At 40.7% G+C, this 23,299-nt stretch overlaps 1 protein-coding gene across 1 annotated transcript; it reads right to left on the bottom strand.

Annotated features, from left to right (window-relative positions):
• Positions 1-5,735: 5,735 nt before the first annotated feature.
• On the bottom strand, positions 5,736-6,715 carry LOC147416872 (uncharacterized). Its single transcript, XM_086508006.1, has 3 exons — positions 6,582-6,715; positions 6,412-6,506; positions 5,736-6,348 (listed from the first exon to the last, which is right to left on the bottom strand). Exons 1-3 carry the CDS (start codon positions 6,642-6,644, stop codon positions 6,117-6,119), a joined length of 390 nt encoding a protein of 129 aa, XP_086364132.1. The 5' UTR covers positions 6,645-6,715; the 3' UTR covers positions 5,736-6,116.
• Positions 6,716-23,299: the final 16,584 nt, after the last annotated feature.

The raw sequence follows: 23,299 nt of genomic DNA, 5'->3' as shown, positions 1-23,299 counted from the left end.
TTTTGGATGAGGTGGCCCACAAAGTTGCACATCAAGTGTAAGACTATGTGTACCATGCAATTTGTTCAGATAATCAAAGCTTGGGTTTGACTCCAATCTTCAAATGGATTACTTGAAATTCTTAGGTCAAGAACACATTCGATGACTTGCACAAGGCTATGGAGAAGCTTTCCATTAGTACATAACCATTTATTATTACATACAAAGAGATTTTCTAATGGTAGAAAAGCCACAATAGGCAACACCACAACATTTTGTGCAATTACACTCGCAACACCACAACATCTGTGCAATTACACTCTGTATCACTGTCCCTCACTCCTTCGCCCCTAGTATTTTATGTATCACCCATCTTTGTAAATTTGTATCACTGGTAGATTTTCCCCTTCTGCTTGTTGTCATTAATATATATCCCAAGGGTTTTCCCACTGCCAGTTTCGGCTATCATGTGATGCCTACAGACTTATGTGACGTCTCGGGCCTTGTAACTTATTCATGTAACACAAAAGGGTCAAAAGCCCTCTTCCACACAGAGAGAGATAGATAGATTTTATTATCGTCCTCGGAGGTCAAATATGACCTTTGGGACCAAAGTTACATGTGATGTAATATGTGTATGGCTGATAAGTGACTCCCGATGCTTCAAAATTGTGGTGATGAGAGTCGCAATGGAGAGACCACACTCTGGCTGGGAGAGGAAAGTGTGTAGGTCTAAGTCATGGCTGAAAATGTGAGAGAATCAAGTTCGGACGTGACCAAAAGCTGAGCACTCTAGTAGTGTGTGGTACCCACACTCTCGAACGTACAGTGAGCATAATGTGCATATACGATTTGACTCTTCTCCATTGTCCCAACGCCCTATCTCGCATCGAAGGGAATGGGAGCTAAGCCAAATGGCTACGATAGTGTGTATCGCCGACAAGGGGATAGGCTCAAGCATGTAAATGTGAGTACGGTTTCCTCTTTCATCAAAGAACATGGTTTTGTAGTTGAAAGCAATATGGGTGGTGTAATGTATGAAGCGTGACCCACCGGATTTCTCCCAAGCCGTAATACATTGGTGTTGTAGAAAATCTTCATTCATTTGGGAGTCAATTAACGCATCATGTAGCAAGTGTAATGCATCCCATCTCCCAAACCACTTCTTTATGTCTTGCATCCATCCTCTGCTTAAGATCTTGCTTTTATGCATCTTTTGAACTTTTTTGCTTGCTTCCCATGCAATTGTAGGAAGTCGATGTGAGGGGTTTGACACATCTTTATCATGTACTCCACAACCCTTTCCATGCCCATAACCTCAATTGGAAGAGATCCCAACTTAAGAAGTAGGAGCATATATGGTTTTTGTGTCTTAACTTGGAGAAAGTTTGTAAAAAAACGCTTTTGGACATTCTCAAACTCTTTCCAAGTAGACTTTGAGATGCTTCCGCCCACACTTCAACTCCATAAAGAAGAACCGGTGTCACCAATGCATCAAAAAGATACTTCTTGAGAACCAAACACTTGATGTTTCCTACATTACACATGTTCTCAAATGCATAATATGCTCTCTTTCCGCTTCCAAACGACGCATAACACATTCATGCCACTTGTGATTGCACGGAACCTCAAGGCCAAGATACTTAAAATCTCAACAGCTTCAAGTGTTTCATTGTTGTACACAATGCATGGCTTCTCCTTATGGTTGGTTTATACAAGTATAACCTTTGCTTTGAATTCATTTACAATCAACCCACTATGTAAGCAAAAGTTCTTAAGGACAACCACAAGCTTTTGTGCATCTTCTAAAGTGTGTGCTAGACGCACTACATCATTCACATACAACAAAAGCATGATTACCGCATTGCAAATGATGCCCTCTTCAATACCTTCTTGCATGAAGTCAAGTATCATTTTTTCCAATTGATCGATGCATAGACCAAAGAGAGTTTGTGATAACCGACATCCTTATTTAACCCAATAGTGCTTACAATTTTTTTTGAAATTCCTCTTCCCGTGCACAATTGACACAACCTTCTCATAGATTCGAGAAACCGTAAGCATAAACTCACTTGGAACTTTCTTCCATTCTTCTCCATAAATTGTTACATGGAATCATATCAAAAGATTTCTTAAAGTCAACAAAGCAACAATACAATCGCTTGCCTTTCAACTGATTTTCTTCCATAAGAACACGAAGAGTGACAAGATGATCAATGGTGCTATGATATCGAGGAAAACCCGCTTGTCTTTTTGCACGCTTGTCATTCTTCAACCTAATCACTCAATTTCATCTCCATTATACACCCAAACAACTTTGCTATAAGAGACCCAATCATTATAGTTCGATAGTTATTTACATTCTTTACATCCCTCCTTTATGCAAAGGCTTAACCTAATTAGTACTCCAATCATAAGGCATACCATGTTGAAGTGAAAGGTTGAACATATTACACATCCACTCATGGATAAAATTTTCCATTCATTTAATCATGATACATTACAGATCTCCCGCTTTGCGAGTGACCAACTTTTCAAGTCCATCGCATACATAAGAGTGAACCATAAAATGACATTTTTTCAGCATTTGGTTGCTCATATAATTGCCTACAATGTGTGTACATATCCATAAAACTCAAATTACCAAAATTCTCAACCCGCTTGTCTCTCAAGTTTCTCCAAAATCTTCCACATGCACGTGTTTTTTCTTGGACTTGAAAAAGTTATTGCTTTACTTCCCATCTTCTTCTCTTCTTTTAAATCAATGCATTGTATGTATGCAAATGACTTTGATAATTGTCTTTGTCCATAGTTGCATCAAGCTTTATCAAGGACTTTCGAGTATCTCGACATTCTTTATCAAACCACTTTTTACGTGATCTATCTTTGATACCCTTTATGAAGAAGCATTCTTCGGCACAAGAACAAATAACTTTTTTGAAAGCTTCCCATTTAATTTCCAATGGTTCGTCATATTGAAACTTAGTCACCCATAACTTTTGCTCAACCATTTCAATGTACATTGGTGCCCGTTTGAAATCCATACATAATGATAACTTCTTTTCTCTTTGGCTGAGATTATTATGCATAGTTGTTTCTCCACATGCAAGGTCAATACACAAGGTCCGATAGTGTGATTCCGGGGTCCATTGGCCAAACATAAAACTCTTTATGCAATATATAATAGCTCTGGAGAGCAACATATAGTCAATCACATTGTCCCATTATGTTTTCTACATGTAAATCCATTGATTCTACTCCACAAAGGTGCACTATTGGCAATGATTATACCCGTGCTATTACACATGTGCAAAAGTAACTTTTCATAGTGATCCAGCTCTTTCTCATCCATTGAAGGACGATCATACAAGTGAACTTTCTCCAACTCCCTTGAAATGTATAGCATATGAAATTATTGAGGACCATATTGTAATATTTTTTGTGCGAGCATTCATATCCCCACATACAATAACATCCCCAAATACAATAACATTACTTTCGTTTTTGAAATAAGCAAAGTCCTCTTCTAAATAAAAAAATGATTGATCTCTATCCATGCAAAGCATAAAAGAAAAAACCGTGATGACAAAAAATGGATGCTCTTTTTTTGAGTCATAATTTTCAACCATACATAACGTTTATACTTGTCATCTTTCACAATTGATACAAAGTCTTCCAATCCTTTCTTAACTATACATGCTACCCCTCCTTGCCCTCTTCGTTGCTTAATATTCTTTGACCACATCAATGAATGCACATTGTAATCCTCCAAGCCATTAATTCTTTGTGTATCATGCTCCCAAGTTTCAACAAGAAGTACAACATTGGCTTTACTTGTTAGTTCATCAATATTAATCCCGCATTCCATGGGTATCCATCGCAATCCAAAATCATATTTCAATTGTAATTCGGCCTCATATGTCACGTATCTCTATTTGCTCGAGGAACTTGCCTCCTTCTCGAGCACATTTGCTTCGTGAGAGACCTCTTTATTTTTCTTATTCTTTTCATCATGCTTGCGACACATATTTTGTTGCTTAATAGTGCAATCTTTTCATACAAAACATTTTGTATCTCTCAAATAGTTCCAACTATTATCAAGGATAATTTTTCGTTTGGTCTCATCCGACATGATGCATACAATTGATCGTTCTTCCAGGCGAAGAGCTCCTTGCTTACTCACTCTATATGTTCCATAGACTATAACTCCAGACATGTCAAAGTGAGTTTTAAAAAAATCTTCGATAACAATTGCAAAAGAAGGAGGTGTTTCTAACTTCTCTTCGAGAATTCCACAAATAATAATGTTCTTGGAAGGTCGCTCCCGTTCCTTGATCTCCTCCACATCCACATTCTCAACATTCTTTGTTTGAGCTATAACTTGCATGATTGAGAAATTGAGAACCACATTGTTACCACATACATCAATCCAAGACTTGTTTGTGCATATATTTTTCATGTGACATACATCATGACTCATGGTGTCAAATTTCTCATCTTTCAATCCATGATCATGCTCTACTTTGCTCCTGCACTCCTTTAAAGTATTCAAGTCTATAAGAGAGCGTTTATATTTCTTGACTTCCTCTTCAAATTGTAATATCAAACATATTGTTTGCATCTCAAGTGTCCACTTCGGATTCTCATTTTCAATCACAAGTACTTTCTACGTGCCATTTTCCATTGCAAGTGTCAATAAGTCTTTGCCTTGTTTGTTTACGATCTCTTGCAACGATACCAAATATGTCATGATCATAGTTTTCGATGTCGTCGGTTGAATGGTTGTGTTACTATCTCCACAATTAGAAGATTTTGGATCATTTTCCACAATAGTTGTGAACCTTGTTGAAGAAGAAGAAGCCTTGTGAGTGCTGAAAGACATTGTGTGTAAAATAAGAGATGAGAGTCAACTTTCCCGAACCTGTTCACTTCAAAAATGCTGTAACAGAAACACCTTTTATAACTTTGAAAATTTATGTCTTTACATAGTAGAGGGCATCGTGCTCTTCGATTGAAGCTATAGATAACCGAAATCGAAGTTCGAAAATCGGAGTTCAGATGAAGAAGTCATGATCAAAAGAGTGAACTGTTGTCTACTATATCAAAAACTACTGTAGTAAAAAACGAGAGAGAGAGAGAGAGATGAAATGAAATATTATATTAAGGTCTTCAAAAGGCCAAAGTGACCTATGAGACCAAAAAGTCACAACGTGGTGGATCTAATACAAAGGTGAGAGAGAGAGAGAGAGAGAGAGAGAGAGAGAGATCATATTTTACATTGTTAAAGCCTCGATCAACCTAGTGAAACTACTCAAAGCATGCACATACACATTGTTAAAGCCTTGATCAACCTATTAGGCTAGTGAGGCTACTCAAAGCATGCTGAGCTGTGACTGGAGCCTCGCGGCGAGGGCAAAGGAAACCATTGCCCATCATGCATGCACAAAGATTTATGCAATTAATGACTCTGGAGCAAACCTTGAGGTTGGGGCAACACCTATGTTTCTATTCACCAGTAGCATCTGGCCACACCCTATGCAGCATACATAGTTGGTCATCACAACCTACAAATGCAGCAGCACCACAACCTGCAAATCCCCTATCGCTGCCATGCATGCCCCTTCAATACGATGATAATTTTGAGGTTAAAAGGACTGCTGCCCCGGGGGGCGTGGGTGTTTGCTGGTTTGTAAAATCATCAAATAAATATGTTGATGTTCAACCACTTTTCAAAAATGAGTGCGGAGCTTGGCGTACATGATGAGAACATTCAGCAGTCTTCAGTTTCATTCAACCCAGCCATGGACGATATACAAAGTATGTTGGAATGCCCTTTAAATTTAGGGGATATTTGAGTGAAATTCTGTCACCTAATGTGGAGTAAAGGGATTTGAATATAGATGAACCCTTACAGTAAAAGCTTCCAAGGCCTTTACCATGTTGAGAGCAAAACAAGTTCCATGGATTTTCTTCTATATAGCTAGCATATTGCTAAGCACTAAGCTCAACAATTTCTCGCTAGGATGGTCGTAAATAGCATTGCCTAGCAAATTGACGTTTAATGTGCACACAAAAATGGTGGTCCCAGCCACACTGGCTCAAAAAGAGAACTTGTTATTGTAAAAGGTATTCTTTCTTCACGATTTTGTCACATCTCTTCCCAGCTTAGCAGGACTGTCAACTTGCAAATCATAGAACATCTCTGTTATGCTTAACCGTCTTGATTGTTGTTGAGTGGACCCAATAGAAGGTGTTCGAATTGAAGGGTCACTTGATGACTTTTTCTTCTGATTTGGTGTTAGCTTAACAATGTCCATACCTCTACCTCCACTAGTCTTTTGAACATTGGAAATAGGCTCACTCACATATCTGCAAAAGTAAAAATGATGACAATTTTCTAGTATTGAACAAGCATACACCAATTATTCTTACCTTGGGTCAGAGAAAAACATACAAATTCGTTCATCAGATATCTCCCAATGATTTTTCTCTTCTCGAGTCTGAAGCATGCATAATCGCAACACATACTGCAAGACATACTAAATGTCAACTTCATTTGAAATGATGGCACCATTGTTTAATGCTTTCAGAAAAAGGCTTACTTCCAGTAGACCCAGTTTTGATATCCTGGATGTAGAACCAACAGTATGCAAGCCTCTTTGCATGTCATCTCTAGCATTTTCATCTTCCTCACTACTACCGTCAATGTTGCCCTCAAAGTCTTCTATGCACTGCAAATCTCTCTCTCTCTCTCTCTCTCTCTCTCTTCTCTCTCTCTCTCTCTCTCTCACACTGCAGAGACACTTTACTGGGGAAAGATAAGAGAGAGACAGTCCCAGAGACAGATTACAGATTTCTTTTCACTAGATATGGGACAGCCAGAGTAGTCGTCGTCATTGCAGAGCTCGGCCCACACTCATTCGACCACTCCCGGCACTCTCATCGACCGAGCACTAGAGCTACGGATATCTAGATGGCCACAATTGAGGAGAGGGGCTACAGAGCATCGACGAAGACTACAGCAGAGGATTTGAGCCATACTCTCTTGATATCCAGAGTGCAGATGAGGATGGATTCTAGTAGTAGTATCTAGTTCTTTTGTACCCAGACTTGGTACTAGACTCACCATTGTAATCAGTTTGGTCTCATAGGTCATTTTGGCCTTTTGTAGACGTTAATATATCATTTCATTTCATTTCATTTCTCTCAAGTTCTATCAAAATAATCTTTCACGGGCACAGTCCTATAAGATGAATATACAAAATATGCTGACCACCACCGAGGTGTGATCGCAAAGTCCATAAGATTTACATAAAATATCAAGACTATTTCTTGGTTCTCAATCACTCAAATCTCCTTACATAAACATTTTTATCATTTCCAAGAGGTGGAAAATTCTCCTCGTACTGTGGCATGAGCACAGCAAGACGAATCTCAACTCTATCATAGCTACATGTAGGTACAAAATCCCCAAGGGCCTTATGAGGCTCTGGAGAAGTAGGTGGTATAGGTGCAATAGCAAACAAGCCTAAGGGCTGGATCCTCTGGAATAGGATCACTGCAAGTATAGACCTGTACTACCTGAGGACCCTCCTTTGCCTCTGTCACCTTCTCCTCCTTTTCTTTGCTTCCCTTCTCCTAGCTCTCTCTGCATCTGATGTTCTAGTACATGTAGATACCCATACCTGCCTATCCTGACCAACTGTCTGCTGTCTTTGCTCTCGACACTCTACTCCCAGCTCCCATATATGGAGCTCTACCACAGACAAAAGAGTGTCCTAGGAACCTGGAGCAGAAAGCGGAAGTGCTATACTTCAGCCTAGTGTCCGATTGAGGAGGAAAGTCCAGTAGATAAACCTGAGTCATCCAAGGCAGCCAAGAAAAGACAAGCACAGAAGGATAAGACTAAAGCAGGATTAGTGTCAGATTTGTTGGGGACGCCACAGGATCAAGAGGATGAGAGTATTGAGCTCAACAGAGCATGGGGCAAAGCGAGATCAAGAAGCAATTCGACAACGGGGCCAAGGTCAACTTCATTTCACCAGCCATGGTGGCACGGTGGGGAGTGAAGCCTGAAGAGATGGGGCCACGGATGGATGCAGCTCTAGCCGCAATAGGGTACAAGGTTGTGGCGACACGGTGAGGAGTGAGGCCTGAAGAGATGGGGCCACAGATGGATGCAGCTCTAGCAGCAATAGGGTACAAGGTTGTGGTGACACCCTTGATAGGCAAGCTCCACTTGCACTGTCAAGGCTACGTTGAACCTTCTCTATTATGCCACTTGAGGGGTGCGATATTCTCTTGGGGATGTCTCAGCACCACAAGAACAACTCCATGGTAGATTCTGGGGCTAGGAAATTCCAGTTGAATACCATCAGATCCGGATGGCTCTTGGAGATGTGCATAAAACCGCGTTCACGACGTCCTTTGGATTGTACAAGTTTTTGGTGATGCCTTTTGGGCTTACCAATGCTCTTGCAACATTCAATAGGATGATGAAACGGATTTTAAGAGAGCTCAAGTAGTATTTGATGATGTCACGATCTCCTCCCAAAACAGAGTGCTACAGGCTTGGACACTCCAAGCGAGAAATCAATAGCAACACACAAACAGAAACTGCAAAATCACTGAACGTTGAGAGAGAGAGAGAGAGATGAAATGTTATATTAAACGTCTTCAAAAGGTCAAAATGACTTATGAGACCAAACTGATACAAGCTTGGTGGATCTAATCCAATGACTGGGTACAAAAATAAAAAATGAAGGGTGAAGTAAAGTGAAAGACTAAAATCATCATCATCAGTGCCCGAGGATGCCCGGCATCGGGCATTGTCCAAGAAAGCACTGCATCGGTCGCTGAAGAGCTTCATCAATGTCCACCTCTGCAAATAGTCGTACTGGGCATCTCGCATGTCGTGCTAAAATAGTTTTGATCCTCTAACAGAGCCTCCGCTGATGTCGTGGTTTTCCTCGTAGACGTGGGCGTCTAGCTCTCCCGAGCGCAATGGCTCTGTCAACTAATATACCTCTGGTATAAGTGGGCTCTAAAGTCTACTGTGAAGCATGCTCATCTGTCTACTGAGTCCTTGCTCTAAAGAAGTCAGTAATCTCCCTCTGTGAATGTCTCCCATTGCCTGATCTCCTCAAGAGACTCTCCCTGTGTCTGCGCAACTCTAGCAAAAACAACCCGAGGCATCTCTGATCCTGATATCTCATGACTCAAGCCAATGGTCCAAAGCCCTCTCTGAATAGACAATGAAAGCAGCCTCGTATCTCATAGTATACTGGACAATGACAAATGTGATGTAACTATGTCTCTGGCTCTATATGACACAATTGGCATATCTTGGCCTCTGCTGGTGTTCTCCTAAATCTGCTAGTCTCAATCTCTAGTTGATGCGATGATGTGCGCATCTGACCAATAGCACATCGTATCCCATAGGATAAATGAGTGTCCATATAGGCGGATCTGATCACATATCCGTCTTTTGTTAGTCGGAGAAGATGCTCTCTATAGAAAGCCATCTTCGTACCCACATTAGGAAGGGAATGGGGTCAAAGGGGGCCTCTTTATTTGCCATGGGATTAAAAGGGAGATTACGGTAGGGACAAACGGGTGGATGCCATGTGGACTGAAATGGTGGGTATGGTAGGGCCTAAAAATAAGTGGTCAAACTTGTGCTCTTTTATAGAATATAAAGAGAAAATCTCTTAAAAATTCAAAAAACTGAACTTTTCTCTATATAGTGGAGTAAAAACCAATCCTCTCTTTCTCTAGTGGCTGCTAGTTTCTCTCCCCCTCTCTCCTAAAACGGGGTCCCCCCAAAAACGTGATGATCATTCCCTCCCTCTCTCTCTACTGTACCATCTCTCTTCTCTTCACTCCACCTTGCAAGTTGCTTCTCTTTCCTTCCTTTCACTTTTCCCTCCCAAAAGCTCTGCAGCAGAAGTTCGAACCTCCTTTCCCTCCTCAAGCTCATTGCATTCTACTCAAGCTGAAGTTCTCCATTTACTCCATGACCCTCATGAAACACCTCTACCTAAAACTGAAGATCTGCAGCATATCCTTCAGCTAGATCTTCCCTCTTTCTTTCCTCAACTAGATTCCTGCTCCTTCTCCATTAACCTCTCTAGGGAGGATCTACTTTCCTCTCAAGCTTTACAACATTATCTTTCCCATTAAGCCAACTTGCAAGTGGAGCAGTACAACAGTAAGTGACATTAACCGTCTTTGTGCACACCAAGAATCTTGCTCTTTGTGCAGCTAAGAACATGGATGTGCATAGGTCAATCATAAGTGTTTGTTTGCAGGTTGTGCCACTATTTTCCATGTCATCATCAAGTACTCCACGACCTAGGAGTGTCATTGACTCCATTTCATGCAGCAATGTACAAGACGACAATGGATGTTGGGTGACGATGGAGTTCAAACGATTCATATGGGTGACAATGCAACCCAGTTCAAGAGTTGCACACAAGGTCTCAAGGAGACACATGGCTTCTCGAGCACACCATTGGAAGGGAAGGATCATGGAGTTCAAGCAAACCCATGATGGCAAGCAGCTTGCAAAGGTGCACCATGTGTATGTTGCTTCACAACTGAAGCTAGAGACAGCAGTGGCTCCATCGAGGTTTCCTGTAAACTTTAATTTCACTCCTCTCTCAAGTTTTTAGATTGTTAAATTGCTTGTTCATATTTGCAAATGTTTTCCCATCCGATTTTGTAGAGTGGGAGCCAATAGAGTCCTTCACAGGGACTTTTGAGGCCATCCATGTTGACCTTGGCAAGCTGCTCTATGCTGGTTGTCCATCCACGGAGCTTGTCTCACGAGACATTTTTTTTAATAACAATACTTATGTAACGCCTAGCAAACTGGGTATGGTAATCTTTCTCCGGTTCACCTACCAACCTTGCAAAGTCTGGAATGGCCTAAGCCAGATAGTGCCTTGATCACAACAACCAAAAGGAGAATCGAAGTGGATGTGCATTCAACAATTAAGTGCACCTATGGTTCCCACAAAGCTTCCCTAACTTGGTTTATGTCCCTTCATGTGTTTGTGTTTATCTTTCGACTGCAGAGTGTTCACAGGACACCAACAATGTGGACTTGCAAAGGGGAAAGTGCGATCAACGGCTTCCTTGCAGTTGGATGGGAGACTAAGGTGGTCAACCACTAGGGAGATACAATCAAGTGCTCTGTAGTTGCTAAGAATGTGGTGTGCAGATACTATATTGCGAAGCAAAGCTTGCCAATTGTCTTTTCCTACAGAAGATGGAAGCTGATGAAGGGAGAATGGGAGGTACTAGACTTTGATGTTGCTGCTAGAGAATCAATTGATCTGCAAATAAGCCTCTACGACGATGACATCTCGGTGAATAACGACTGGAATCTCAGTCACCTTCGCGAGTATCTTAATCTTAGATATCCCTTGCCCAATCAATGTCTTTGTAATCAACAAAAAGGTTGGTCGTTCCAGAAAAGAGAAAAGCTTTATGTGTGCAAACATTGGTTTTCCGCAATGTATTAATGTAAAAGCTTGCAACTAAAGTGATTTCGCTCCCATTAACACATTTGTTGTTTTGAATCTCTTTTTCATTCTTAATTTGTTCAAGAATTCGATCAAAATGTGTAAGTTTTTTAATTTGGAGCGTGAGTACTTTCAATGTTGGTGTCTTTCAATGTCGTCGCGTGATTTTGTTTATAGTTATAGTTTTACTTGATTTGACATTAACTTTAAGTGCTTTTAAAAAGTGACATTGAGTATAAAAGTGACTTTCTAGGTTTTAAACTTTATTTCTCACATTCACAAAACTCTAGCTTTCAGCTCTCTTCCCATCTTTTGCGCGAACAAACCCATGGCAACATCTTCTGATGCACTTCTCACACAACTAGAAAAGATAGGACTTGCAGATCATGTACATGAACTAGTCAGTGTGTTTGAGGGGACGATCGACATGCATGCCACTGCTAACCTTCATGTAGAGGGATTCCAAAGCTTTCTTGACTACATCACGGAGCACATGGAAGAATATGCAATAGTCTTTGAAGGATCCGACATGGCGTGGTTGCCAGTGGATTTTCTCAAACACCTCTATGCGACTGACAAAAACTTTTACTATCGCTTGTTGAGGTTTATTAAAGGGCTTACTGAGCGGGACTGTAGGACAAAGGATGAGGATGATCTCATAGACTTACTGAGCAGGACTGCGGACAAAGGATGAGGATGATCTCATAGACTTGGGCATGGGATGCATAGGCATCCAATTCATCTCTTGGGACATGGTTCTTGTCTTGCTTGTGCTTGAGGGCATGGAGAAGGGAGAATCAAAGGAAAAGGGCAGCCAAAAACCGCCTGTGACCATTGCGGAGGAATCAAATGAAATCATAGAGGTTGATGAGCAGGCTGAAGCATCTATGGCACTCGTCCTCCTGCAAGATCCCAGCTCCACTATGGAGGAAGATCGGATGATAGAGGAAGCCGACGTGTTGGAGAAAGTTCTTGATCTCCAAATTCTCACTTTGCATGCAGTGGTGGTGGATGGTTGTCACTTTTTGTTCCTTGATGACATTGCAAAGACACTAGGAATCAGACAAGATGAGTCGCTCTCAATGCTTGCTATCTATGCGGGCATGAAGGATCCCAATGGAAAGCAAGAGAAGATCAACTTTCAAATCGACTCTGAAGACCAAGGTCTCCCAGCAAGCCTCTCTTTCCTTCCTAGTGAAAACGAACAGAAGTTGGTATAAACCGTGACAAATACACTTACAAAAATCAAATCATGTGCCTCATTTTATGAAAGCATCCCGGAAAGCGCTTTCCATCCACACAAACCGCTGATCACTATGGGTGGAGAAAATCGCTCTAGCATCGACCTTGCAAGGAAAACTCTTGAAGAGATAGATGAAGAAACTTAGATAAGCATTTTTTAACCTAGTCGATAGTCTTTTGTTCCTTACATCAAGTGTTGAAGTTGTTTAAAATGTTTTGCAGACCGCATACTATATTGATAAGTTCGCAATACGTAATGGGTCGGGATACCTCCCTGTGGCACTACCTTAGCCACCTAGGGCCATCCATTCTTCGAGTTGCTCACACAAAGTTCTCTAAGCATGGTTCTACGGAGTTGCTCAAGTGCAAAGTATTAAGTGTCATCCTTGCTGAAGATTCCCTTACCCTTAATGCTCACAAGTGTATCTTGGTGGACCGAGAGGCGGCATTGTCTGCCTTCACAAGCAAGCACCCTAGGTGAGTCCTCTCCCATTGTGTCTTAAGCTTAGGTCAAGGGGTAACAAACCCAGAGGATATTGTAAAAACCCTTGGTGTCAAGTCTTCCATTCACCCTATACCCCTGATGTAATTTACAAGAAAACCAACCAGTCATGATGTAATATCCAAAGCAATATACAATAAATTTATCCTTTTTATTGTTTTTTGTCACTATCTGTACTTTCTTTTTTCTATTGCTCATATTGGCCAATAAAGTTTTATTTTTGCAACGCGTTCAACCTCCTCGAGCATCTAAGCACCCGACGGACATGGGGTGTCTCCCGGTGACTTTTTTGCGAAACGAGGCGATTTCGGGTGCGGTGCGCGCCGCGAGACCGCCACGTTGCACGACGGCGCCGCACGAGCCAAAAAAGACCTTGTGCGCCATGGCACGCAAGGGCTAGTTTTGACCTGGCGCCGCCGTGCAGCATGGCCGTCCCCACTACCTCTGTGCGCACCCGAAATAGCCCCGTTTCGCAAAAAAGTCACTGGGAGGCGTCCTAGGTCTGTCGGGTGCTTGGATGCTCGAGGAGGTGTGAAATCTAACAACTTGATTAATTCAAATACTTCAAGAACACAAAGTAAACAATTAATTATTACAGTTGCACCGAATGGTAGAAATTCCACTTATTCATATTATATGAAAAAATTACAAATCTCATAAACAGAGGTTACATGGGGTAAACTAGTTCTTATGGAGGCACCCTTCATTTCTCAGATTGATCGCTAGAGCTAGATCTGTATTTTTCGGTGTAACTCGCTTAGCATGCACCATACATGAAACGCCATCTTGAAACAGCTGCACCAAAATGTCCTCGACGGCATCCTGCAGGGCCAATAGAGCTGAGTGCTGTATACGTGTAACAGAATCTGAATACTCATCCATTATTCCTCTCACCACCCGAGAAAAGGTTGTTGTTGGTATTATTGGCTCGGTGCTCTTTTGATATTTTCGGATCTCACGTAAAGCAACCGCGACTGGCTTCCATCGCTGTTTCTTCTACGCTGTTGGTGGTGGTGGAGGAGCCGTCTATCTGCCCATTGAGGAGGGTCATTTTTATACTTTTTTCTTCTCTCCTCCTCTGCCTGTTGCTCTTCAGGTGTGAGCCTGTCCTTTTTCTTTTTGGCACATTGTTTTGCTCTCTGAGGAATTTTTGAAGGCCTTGAGCTCCCAGCCTTTGCTTGTTGGTGTTGGGTTAAAGGCCCAAATGGCCCCCTTTTGTGTATAGTTTAAAGGTTATTAACCTTTAGCCAAGTTCACATTGAACTTTGCCACTAACTTTAAATTGGTCCTATATTTTTTAATAAAGGGAATGTGAGCCAATTGCTCACTAACTTATTCTCCTCATATCGTGTAGCGCTCCTGCTCTCTCTTCCTCTACGTTCTGCTAGCGCCCACTTCTCTGTTTGCACTTGCCCCTCTCCAAGGTATACACCTGCACTTCTTCACGTGCTCTTTCACTTGCACACACCGCTCCGCGCTCATCAACTGGTATCAGAGCCCAATTAGGGTTTGCTCTCAAACCTGCAAACGCTGATTTTCAGCCAAGGAGGTCAACTTTCACGCGAGATTTTGCAATTTCATCACCAAAGGACTTGTCCCCGGACACTAGAAGGCTTCCGGCAAGTCAAATTGACCTAAAACAGGTTGAAATTAGGTCAAAATCAACAAATTACAGGTTATGACAACAAAATACAGGTTTTGCAAATCATGTATTAAGGTGTGGGAACATCTTTGCTAGGTCCCCGCTACTCGAAAACACTGAAATTACCGAAAAATAGGTCCCAAAACAGGCGTTTTCAGCAAATTTCAGATTTACGCAGGTTTTTGCAAGTGTTTTTATGGTGCGACTACATTGGGGAAAGTGCAAATTGATGCAATCTACGCACGTTTGACAAGTTTTGGCTATGTATGACCATTTGTGGCTCAATTTCGTGTAATTTGATGCTACAAATTGGGGCTTTTGCTCATACATGCTTCTAAAGGCTGTGCATTAGCCTTATGTATGTTCTGTGAAACTAAAAACAACTAAAATTGTTGTTTTTGAGCACAAATTCGCTCGCTGAAATTTCCTGCATATAAATTTCAAAGATTGTTTTTTGTGCCTAAATAGACCTATTTTGCCCCAAATTGCTCCTGTGACCATTTGGAGCTGTAGTGCATACCTCTGTGAGGCTATACTCCGGTTTTTGTGCATTTTGCCCAAAAAATTCAGCGTATTAGCCCTCTTATTCGTGCAACTATGGCCTCATCTTCTTTAGATGTGAAGAATCTCTTCACGATTAGGAGGTTCGATGGAACACGTTTCGACCTTTGGAAAGACAGGATCCAGGGAATCCTATTTCTGAAGGATTGTGAAGGGGCACTTGAACAGGTAAAGCCACAGAATATGACGGATGAAGCATGGGTTAGCCTGAACAGGAAGGCTGTTACATACATTAGAATGGCCATGACCGATGAGACAATCATTGATGTGAAAGGTCTCACAAGTGCTTTTGATGTGTGGAAGAAGTTAAAGGGAATGTATGAGAATACAACGCCTGTCAACCAAGTGCATTTGATGCGAAAACTTGTTGGCATGCAACTAGATGAGTCCAAGAGCACTGTAGAGCACTTGTCGTTGTTCGCAGGTACTTTGTCGCAGTTACAAGATTCAGGCTTGCCTCCTTTTGATGATAAGCTGAAAGCTATCTTCTTGCTTATGGCTTTACCCGAGTCATGGGAAACATTGGTGGTTTCATTGTCCAATAACCCCAATTTGACCTTTGATAGTGTTTGGGGTTCTATCTTGAATGAGGAAATCAGGAGGAAAAGCAAATGGAGAGGGAGGCAGCTCTGCCAACATGGTTAGAGGCAGGACAGAGAAGAAGAATGTCTATGCACAAAGGAGTAAGAGTAAGAGTAAGGAAAGGGGAAATGCTAGCAAAGGCAAGGGTGATGTGACTTGCTATCAGTGTGGCACGAAAGGTCACAAGAAACCCGATTGCAGGCACTATAAAGCCGAGTTAGAACGGAAAAAGAATGGCGGAGACAAAAAGAAAGAGAAGAAGGAAGTCAAGACAGATGCACAGGATAGCTCAAAGGACAAAGAGAAGGCCAATGTGGCCTCTAGTGTTGTGATTGAGGAGCTGTCAGATGTAGAGGACATCTTGTGTGCCACTTTGTCAGATGATGATGCTTATGACTTTGATGCCTCTCTTAATGTTCATTTTTCAAAGGACATTCAGATGGGAAAGGTGCTGATACAATGTTTTCATTAAGCTTTGGAATGAAGTTTCACACTGGATCAGGTCCAGTCAAAATGACTAATAAGCGATATAGTGGTTATGCAATGAAGCATACATATATATAATTTTGATAATTTCCGCAGTGCCCATGAAGGATTGATTTGTTTGGCATATAGTAGGCTGGGCAAGTCTACTATGACTCTAATTTTGTCTACGTCAAGTGGTTATGCCATTTCGTGAGACAACATGTCCTAAGATGTGGCCTTGCCTAACCATAAAAATGCACTTTTTCGGGTCGAGACAGATTTGATATGTTCTTCTCAAATACCTTTTGTAAATGTCAATATGTTCTTCTCGTTTAAGAGTGTGGCACAAAGATCATCCATATATATTTCTAAGACTATTCTCATGTATTCTTTGAATGCATGAGTCATTAACCTTTGGAAGGTAGCTGGGGCATTGGTTAGGCAAAAGGCATAACTCTATACGCATATATTCGCCACTCTGTTGTGGAAAATGCTGTTTGTGTTGATCCTCTATTGCAATGCCAATTGGTTATACCCGAGAAAACCCATCTAAAAAGGAATAAGGCCGTTTTCCAACCACCCTCTCAAGCACATGTTTTGTGATCGGCAAGGGATAATTATCCCTTATTGTGGCTGCGTTCACTTTTTTGAGGTTCACACACACACACACACACACACAGCTTTCCGTTCTTTTGGGGACAACCAGAATGGGTGATACCCAATGTGTATGCTCGATTTCATAGATGAATTCAGCATCAATGAGCTTGTCAATCTCCTCTTTGATTCGTTTAGCGAATGTGTCATTATATGTGTAAGGACGCTGTTTGCTAGGTTTGGCATCTGATTTCAAAGGAATTGTATGTTGGCATATCGATGGATCAACTCCTTTGAGGTTTTGTAGGACCATGCAAACACATCTTGATACTTCTTGAGAAGTTGTGTTAGCCTTTCTTCTTCTTCAGGCTCTAAATCAGTTGCTATATAGACAGGCTGAGGCTCTTCGCCTTGCACCGCGAGGTCTATCCGTTTTGCATTTTCCGGCCCATCGTAAGATTCCTGGTTTATTCTTTCCTGATTGGTGGTGTCATTATGTTTTTTATGTCTGGATGGTGAATTTTTTGATAGTGGGATGGTACATTTATGTTTCCTTTTTCCGAATCTTCCTTACCATCACTTTCTCCCTCAGTAGTCCATACCTCTTGTAACGACCGTTTTAGCTCTTGGTATTTCTTTTTACGCTCCATTTTTGTCACTCTAGATCTTTTGTTTTTTCTTGTTTTGATTGTTGAGATTTTCTTGTTTTTGTTTCTGTTTTAGTCTTCCGTGCTTGTTTTATTTCCTCATGTGTCCTTTCCATTCGCACTCTTGAGAATCTTCCTGATATTTGGTCTTTTACACATCCTCTGCCTTGACAAGCATTAGATAGTGAGTTTTATCTTTTATCTTGGACATGAGGGTTCTCCTAATTTTGTTATCTGCTCTTTTTTTTAATAGCGTTCCTAGCGTTTAGGGTGTTGATTTGCAGAATCATAAAATCTAATATCTGCAGTTGTCTCTTCACGCTCGCTTAAGCTGTCTGAAAACACTCGTTATCTGCATCGTTACTTAATTCTAGATGCTCAGAGGAGTCATAATAAAACTCTTCTTGTTCTGGTGAGTCTACATTCTCAGCTCCTGCTAGTATAAGGCTTACCATGTAATAGGGTAGCACATCATAGCTTGGCATACATATTAAATTTTTTTAGCACTTCCTCCACAAGCTGCTCCTGGCTTACAGTTTACTTCTCCTTTCAGTGCTGTCTTAGCGGACTTGCTTCCACTTTGTTGTGAGGACGAATCGTCATCAAGATCCTTGAATTCACTCCTTGTAGACCGCACAATTGTCTACAAGGTAAAGAGCCTCCTTAGTTAACTCATTTAACGTCGTGCTCCTCTTCATATGTAAGTCCTTCTGGAGATCTGTGTTCTTTAGTCCTTGAATAAATATAAGCATAAGTCTGGACTGAGTTGACAGCTCTTCCACAGGGCAGAACTTCACATATCTTTTTAGTCATAGGGCTGCCTTTCGCATAGATTCCCCTTCTTTCTGTTTGAATTTATGGATTTGTGAGACTGTATTATGAGCGATCCCCCTTTGTGAGAATTCCTCAATAAACTCGTCGAAAACCTCCTCCATAGACTCAAAGTCTCTACGCTCCACAGAGTCAAACCAAGTAGTGGCATCCTCTTCTAGGGTAAGCCCAAACCCTGCAAATTGAGTAGGGAAGTCCAACACTTCTTTAGCTCTAATTACACGCACAAAAGCTGCTACATGATCCTTAGGATCTCTGTTTCCCATGTATTTCTTGTTTACCCATTTTTGCACCCGAGAAGGTCTAATTCTACGATGGTCTACAAATCTCATCATTGGTTCTCCTCGTCCTACTCGATATACCTCTTCTGGCCTTCAATAGTGGGAGGGTTCCTCTCCCAGAGGTGCCTCTAAGACATAATTTTTGATGGTTCTTGCAAGAGGTGGTTCATCTCTTCTAACTCGTTCTATGGGTTGTCTTCCGGGCTGTGCCGACTCTTGAGTTTTTGGCTTACTCTCGCCTTGATACTGTAAATAGAGTGGTGGTTCTTGTAAATCTCTTAGCCCTCGTACGACTGGATAACCATCTCTGTTTTGATCTTGTTCTAATGTCGCACTTTGTTGAAGCCATGCCTGCAATGATGGTTGGGTTGCTTGTTGGTTCTGGTAGTTGAACGTCTGTTGTGGTTAGAATGTGATGTTGCCTCGTACTCTTCTGAAAATGGGTTTGTTGACTTGCTAGGGGTATAGGTGGACCTTGGTACTTCTTCGGGGGCATATGTTGATGTTTCTAGAACTGTTGCCTTTTCTACCTCCTCTGGGAGAATACGTTTGTATTCTCGCCTGTACCTATCAACAAAAATGATATCCTTCCCCATAGCAATTTCATAAGAGAATAAGTAAAGAACCTTGTCTTTGCTTAATTCATTGGGTAGGGTTCTTTGCATAAAAAATTAAGAGACTACTCCCTCGCGCTCATGCTTGTAAACTCCCACATTCTCATTATAGGTAGAGACCCTGGTTGTTTTTTTTATCATACATAAAAAGAGCTCCAGGTCGATCAATTTTTGGAGGCGGCTCTTGAGCCTCTGAGACCATTTTTCTTTTTGCCACATTATCTCCATATCTATTGTAATCTTCATGGTTACTAACTATCAGATAGTGGTTCCCCTTTTCGTCTCGGAATCTATCTCCATCATCATAGACTCGAATTATCTCCAGTCTCTGAGAAGGTCTTTCTTCTATACAAATACACTTGCGTCCCCGATAATTAGAATAAACTAGGGCTCCCCTAGAGTTTGTTCCTTCTAAGAAGATTATAGTGAACTTGGCATCGTTTAAAGGGTTTTGGGAGGTACTTTCTACTAGCATTGATCCTTCACCGGAGAAACCTCCTGGCTGTTGACTACCCATCATGAAGAAGGACTTATTTGATGAAGTGTCAGTATCACTACCCTCCTCAATGATCGGTGCTAATGGATCTACCCTTGCCTGAGTTACACTCTCCTAAGTGGACAATAAGCTACCGTGATCACCTGCCACTTTTTGGTCTCTAGGAACGTGTCTTCTTGATCTTAAATTCATCAAACTTAGCAATGCAATTTATCACAAATCCAACCACTCACCTGGCAAGGGATTAGTTTCCACACAACTTTTTACCTTGCCGCTAAATATACATGTACACAAGCGTTTAATTTCGGCAATTGAATCAAAGCATTTAACCGCTAGAGGTGGTCTTAGTAATGATTGGTATAATTGGAGGGTTAACCTCAACCACTCCTGTACTTTATACACTTCGGATGTTCTTGATTAGGTCTGCTAATCTGGAACTGTACTTTACTCAAATGTTTGTCAGTTTAGAGGGAAAGTCTTAATTCCGTCTTTGTTGGTGTCTTTTTGGATGCATACATAGCTTATTAACCAGATGCTGTATTAGTATATATAGATATGTTATAGTGTTTGTTTCTTGTAAAGACAAGCCTATGCTCAAAGCCTAGTAGTGTCAACTGAAATAGAGATACACAAGTATTGACTTCCTCTTGGATGATAATCAGGTTCCACATGGATATCTCCTCATGTTGATAAACATACACTTTCTTTATATCTTTGCATTGATGAATTTTCTTCAATATCTTTTAGCTTACTAAACCTCCTAGATTTTACATTCTTTATTAACCACCAACAAAATTATTATTTCTTTCTACTTTTTAATTTTCACATGATATTATTCCTTTGGCGTTTGTTAAATAATATTATGGATTCAGGGAACCTCATGGTGGTAAGCAATTCTTTCATGAATTTTAATCATATACATGTAACACGACCATCTCATCATCATGAACCAACTCTCTCACAATAGCTACTTACGTTGCTTACCTTATTTAATTGCTTGTAACTTATTTGTTTTGCAGACAAACCTAAGTGAACAAACCCAAGCCATTTGCAATAAGGGAGAATTATATTGGATGATTTTAGAAGAAAAATATATTTTTTCTTATCTCCGTTGTCTTATGAGCTTGTACTTGTATTAAATGAAATATTTACTGAGATGATTTGTTATTAAGCTATACAATTACTCACATGAGCTAAGGTGCTTTGAGGTAGTGAAATACAATTTATAACTACTTTGTTACTCAAACATACTCCAATTTGCTTTCAAACATGTAGTAAATGTTTTGTCTTTTATACCTTGCCTAGTCCATTGGTCACGTATACACAGATTCACTGATTGAGGCAGTGTGTATATGCTTATCCTTGTGTAGATTTTCCAATTTAAGAAACACCAATTAACCATACAAAATCGTCGATTTAGGTAGCACGAGTGCAGATTCATTGATTTAGGTTGTAGACCAATAAACAACATCATCACTGGTTTCAACAATATCAATGCAAATTTGCCACTTTAGCTAGCACAAGTGGAGATTCACCGGTTTAGGTAGCACGTTCCATTGGTGTTTATTTGCCGATCTAGACAACACCGATAAAAAAAATCATGCTACAGTGGCTGGCCACCACTACCCCTAGTATGATTTTGTTAACCCGAGTATATAATGCAAGTGATCTGTATTTGGAATTGGAGTTGGATTTGGATTTGGTTTATGATGATTGACTGTCGACAGTGTTGATAGAACGAACTTGCAATTTATGAGAATCAATTATTGAAGGATTATTGTGACAAATGATATCTTAATATATCAGGATATGACATATATTGCTTATTCTTGCAATGTGGGAAAGTAGAATATGTAGTATGCGGATGACGACATGCATAAGAAAATTTGTTTCTTTAAGTTATGAATTTTTATTTCATTTCATGATATTTTTGACACATAATTATGACCATTATTTTTAAAAAGTATGATTTATAGATTCTTATCTTAGCAACTAAGGAAAATTGCTTCCTAACGAAGAAGTATGTAATGGACATTGATAAAAAGCTATTTATTCTATTTGATAGGTGGCAAAAGAATAAATGAACTATGGGCTATGAAAAATGATAGCATGTTTATGGAAATTTCAATATTTAAGTGCTCTTTACGAGCTATGGTCATAGTTATGTCCGGGCCGTTAGTCTGTATTCATTTTGAGCTTCAAGAAACCTATGAAAAAAATACGTGTAGGAGAAAAATGCTCACTCTTACAGGGGAGAGATTGCACCCAGAGGCTATCTCCTTCTTCTCTCTTCTCGCCTCTCCTCTCTCACTGTACCTGTGTAGCACTCCGCTCTAGGAGGTGCATGTAGGGAGGCATTGTAGCAATGGCCTAATTGCAACCCACACAAAATTATCAATACGTGGATCGGCAATCGGACTAGAACTTGGAGGCATGAGCGTCATATGATGCATCAAAATAGAGAATTCAAGGGATCCTTCTACCCATTATAGAGAGAAGCCACGGAAGGGATTCCTCTAATCAACCACACATTCGTACTTACAAGTGAATTGTACACAATCATGTGATTGAAATTAACCTCTCACATCAATCACCCTAATCATAACTCCTAGTCACACAACTACACAAGCATGCAATTAACATATCTACTCCACATTAGTGTGGCCATTCTGGTCCATCCCTCAATGTGACTACGTATGCACACACATTAACCACACACATTGTAGAGAGAGAAAGAGAGGGAAGGCATAACCCTCACACACCATGGCCAATGGTGTGGATAGAAGAGATTAACTCAAAAAGGGATTAGAGATCTAACATCACACTAATACAATCTCACTTCACATAATCAAAGCAAAGAAGACTAATAGGAAAGAAAGTGCAATTGATTATTAGAATCAAGAGCTACATGGGCATGGAAAGCCCATGAGCCTCATGATCATTCACTCCACAAAGAAGAGAGCATACCCAAGAATGACTTCTCATTTAGCATAGGGCTCTTTCATAGTTTTGGGCTTCAAGCCCTTCAACTATGGAATAAAGCTGAGCCTTTTTAGCATAAGCTTATACAATTTGGACTTCTAAATGAGCCCAAGGCCTTATACAATGAAGAGGAATATTGTGCACAATAGCACATCTCTAGCTTGGTGCATAATCGGTGTAGCATGTGTTAGCCGCTGCTAACATTCCCCCCCTCCGAATTTGGCGCATGTCCTCGTGTGTCGTTGAAGCAGAACACGAAGCCACACCTCCATTGAAGAAATGTTGAGTTGCAAAACATGAAACAATTCATGAATAAAAAAGGCCAAAAAAGATGAATAAAACATGAAGTGCAA

Source organism: Adiantum capillus-veneris, unplaced genomic scaffold (assembly GCF_014529385.1).
Source record: "Adiantum capillus-veneris isolate H3 unplaced genomic scaffold, ASM1452938v2 Hic_scaffold_410, whole genome shotgun sequence".
In the NCBI taxonomy this organism is placed as follows: domain Eukaryota; kingdom Viridiplantae; phylum Streptophyta; class Polypodiopsida; order Polypodiales; family Pteridaceae; genus Adiantum; species Adiantum capillus-veneris.
Note: the sequence above shows the minus strand (reverse complement) of the source record. Positions and strands in the feature narration are given on the sequence as shown.

Coding starts and splice junctions, on each gene's coding strand:
- LOC147416872 (XM_086508006.1), bottom strand. CDS start 6,644: ATGCAAAGAGGCTTGCATACTGTTGGTTCTACATCCAGGATATCAAAA. Junction 6,507..6,581: donor CAAAACTGGGTCTACTGGAA/GTAAGCCTTTTT, acceptor TATGTCTTGCAG/TATGTGTTGCGATTATGCAT. Junction 6,349..6,411: donor ATGTTTTTCTCTGACCCAAG/GTAAGAATAATT, acceptor TTACTTTTGCAG/ATATGTGAGTGAGCCTATTT.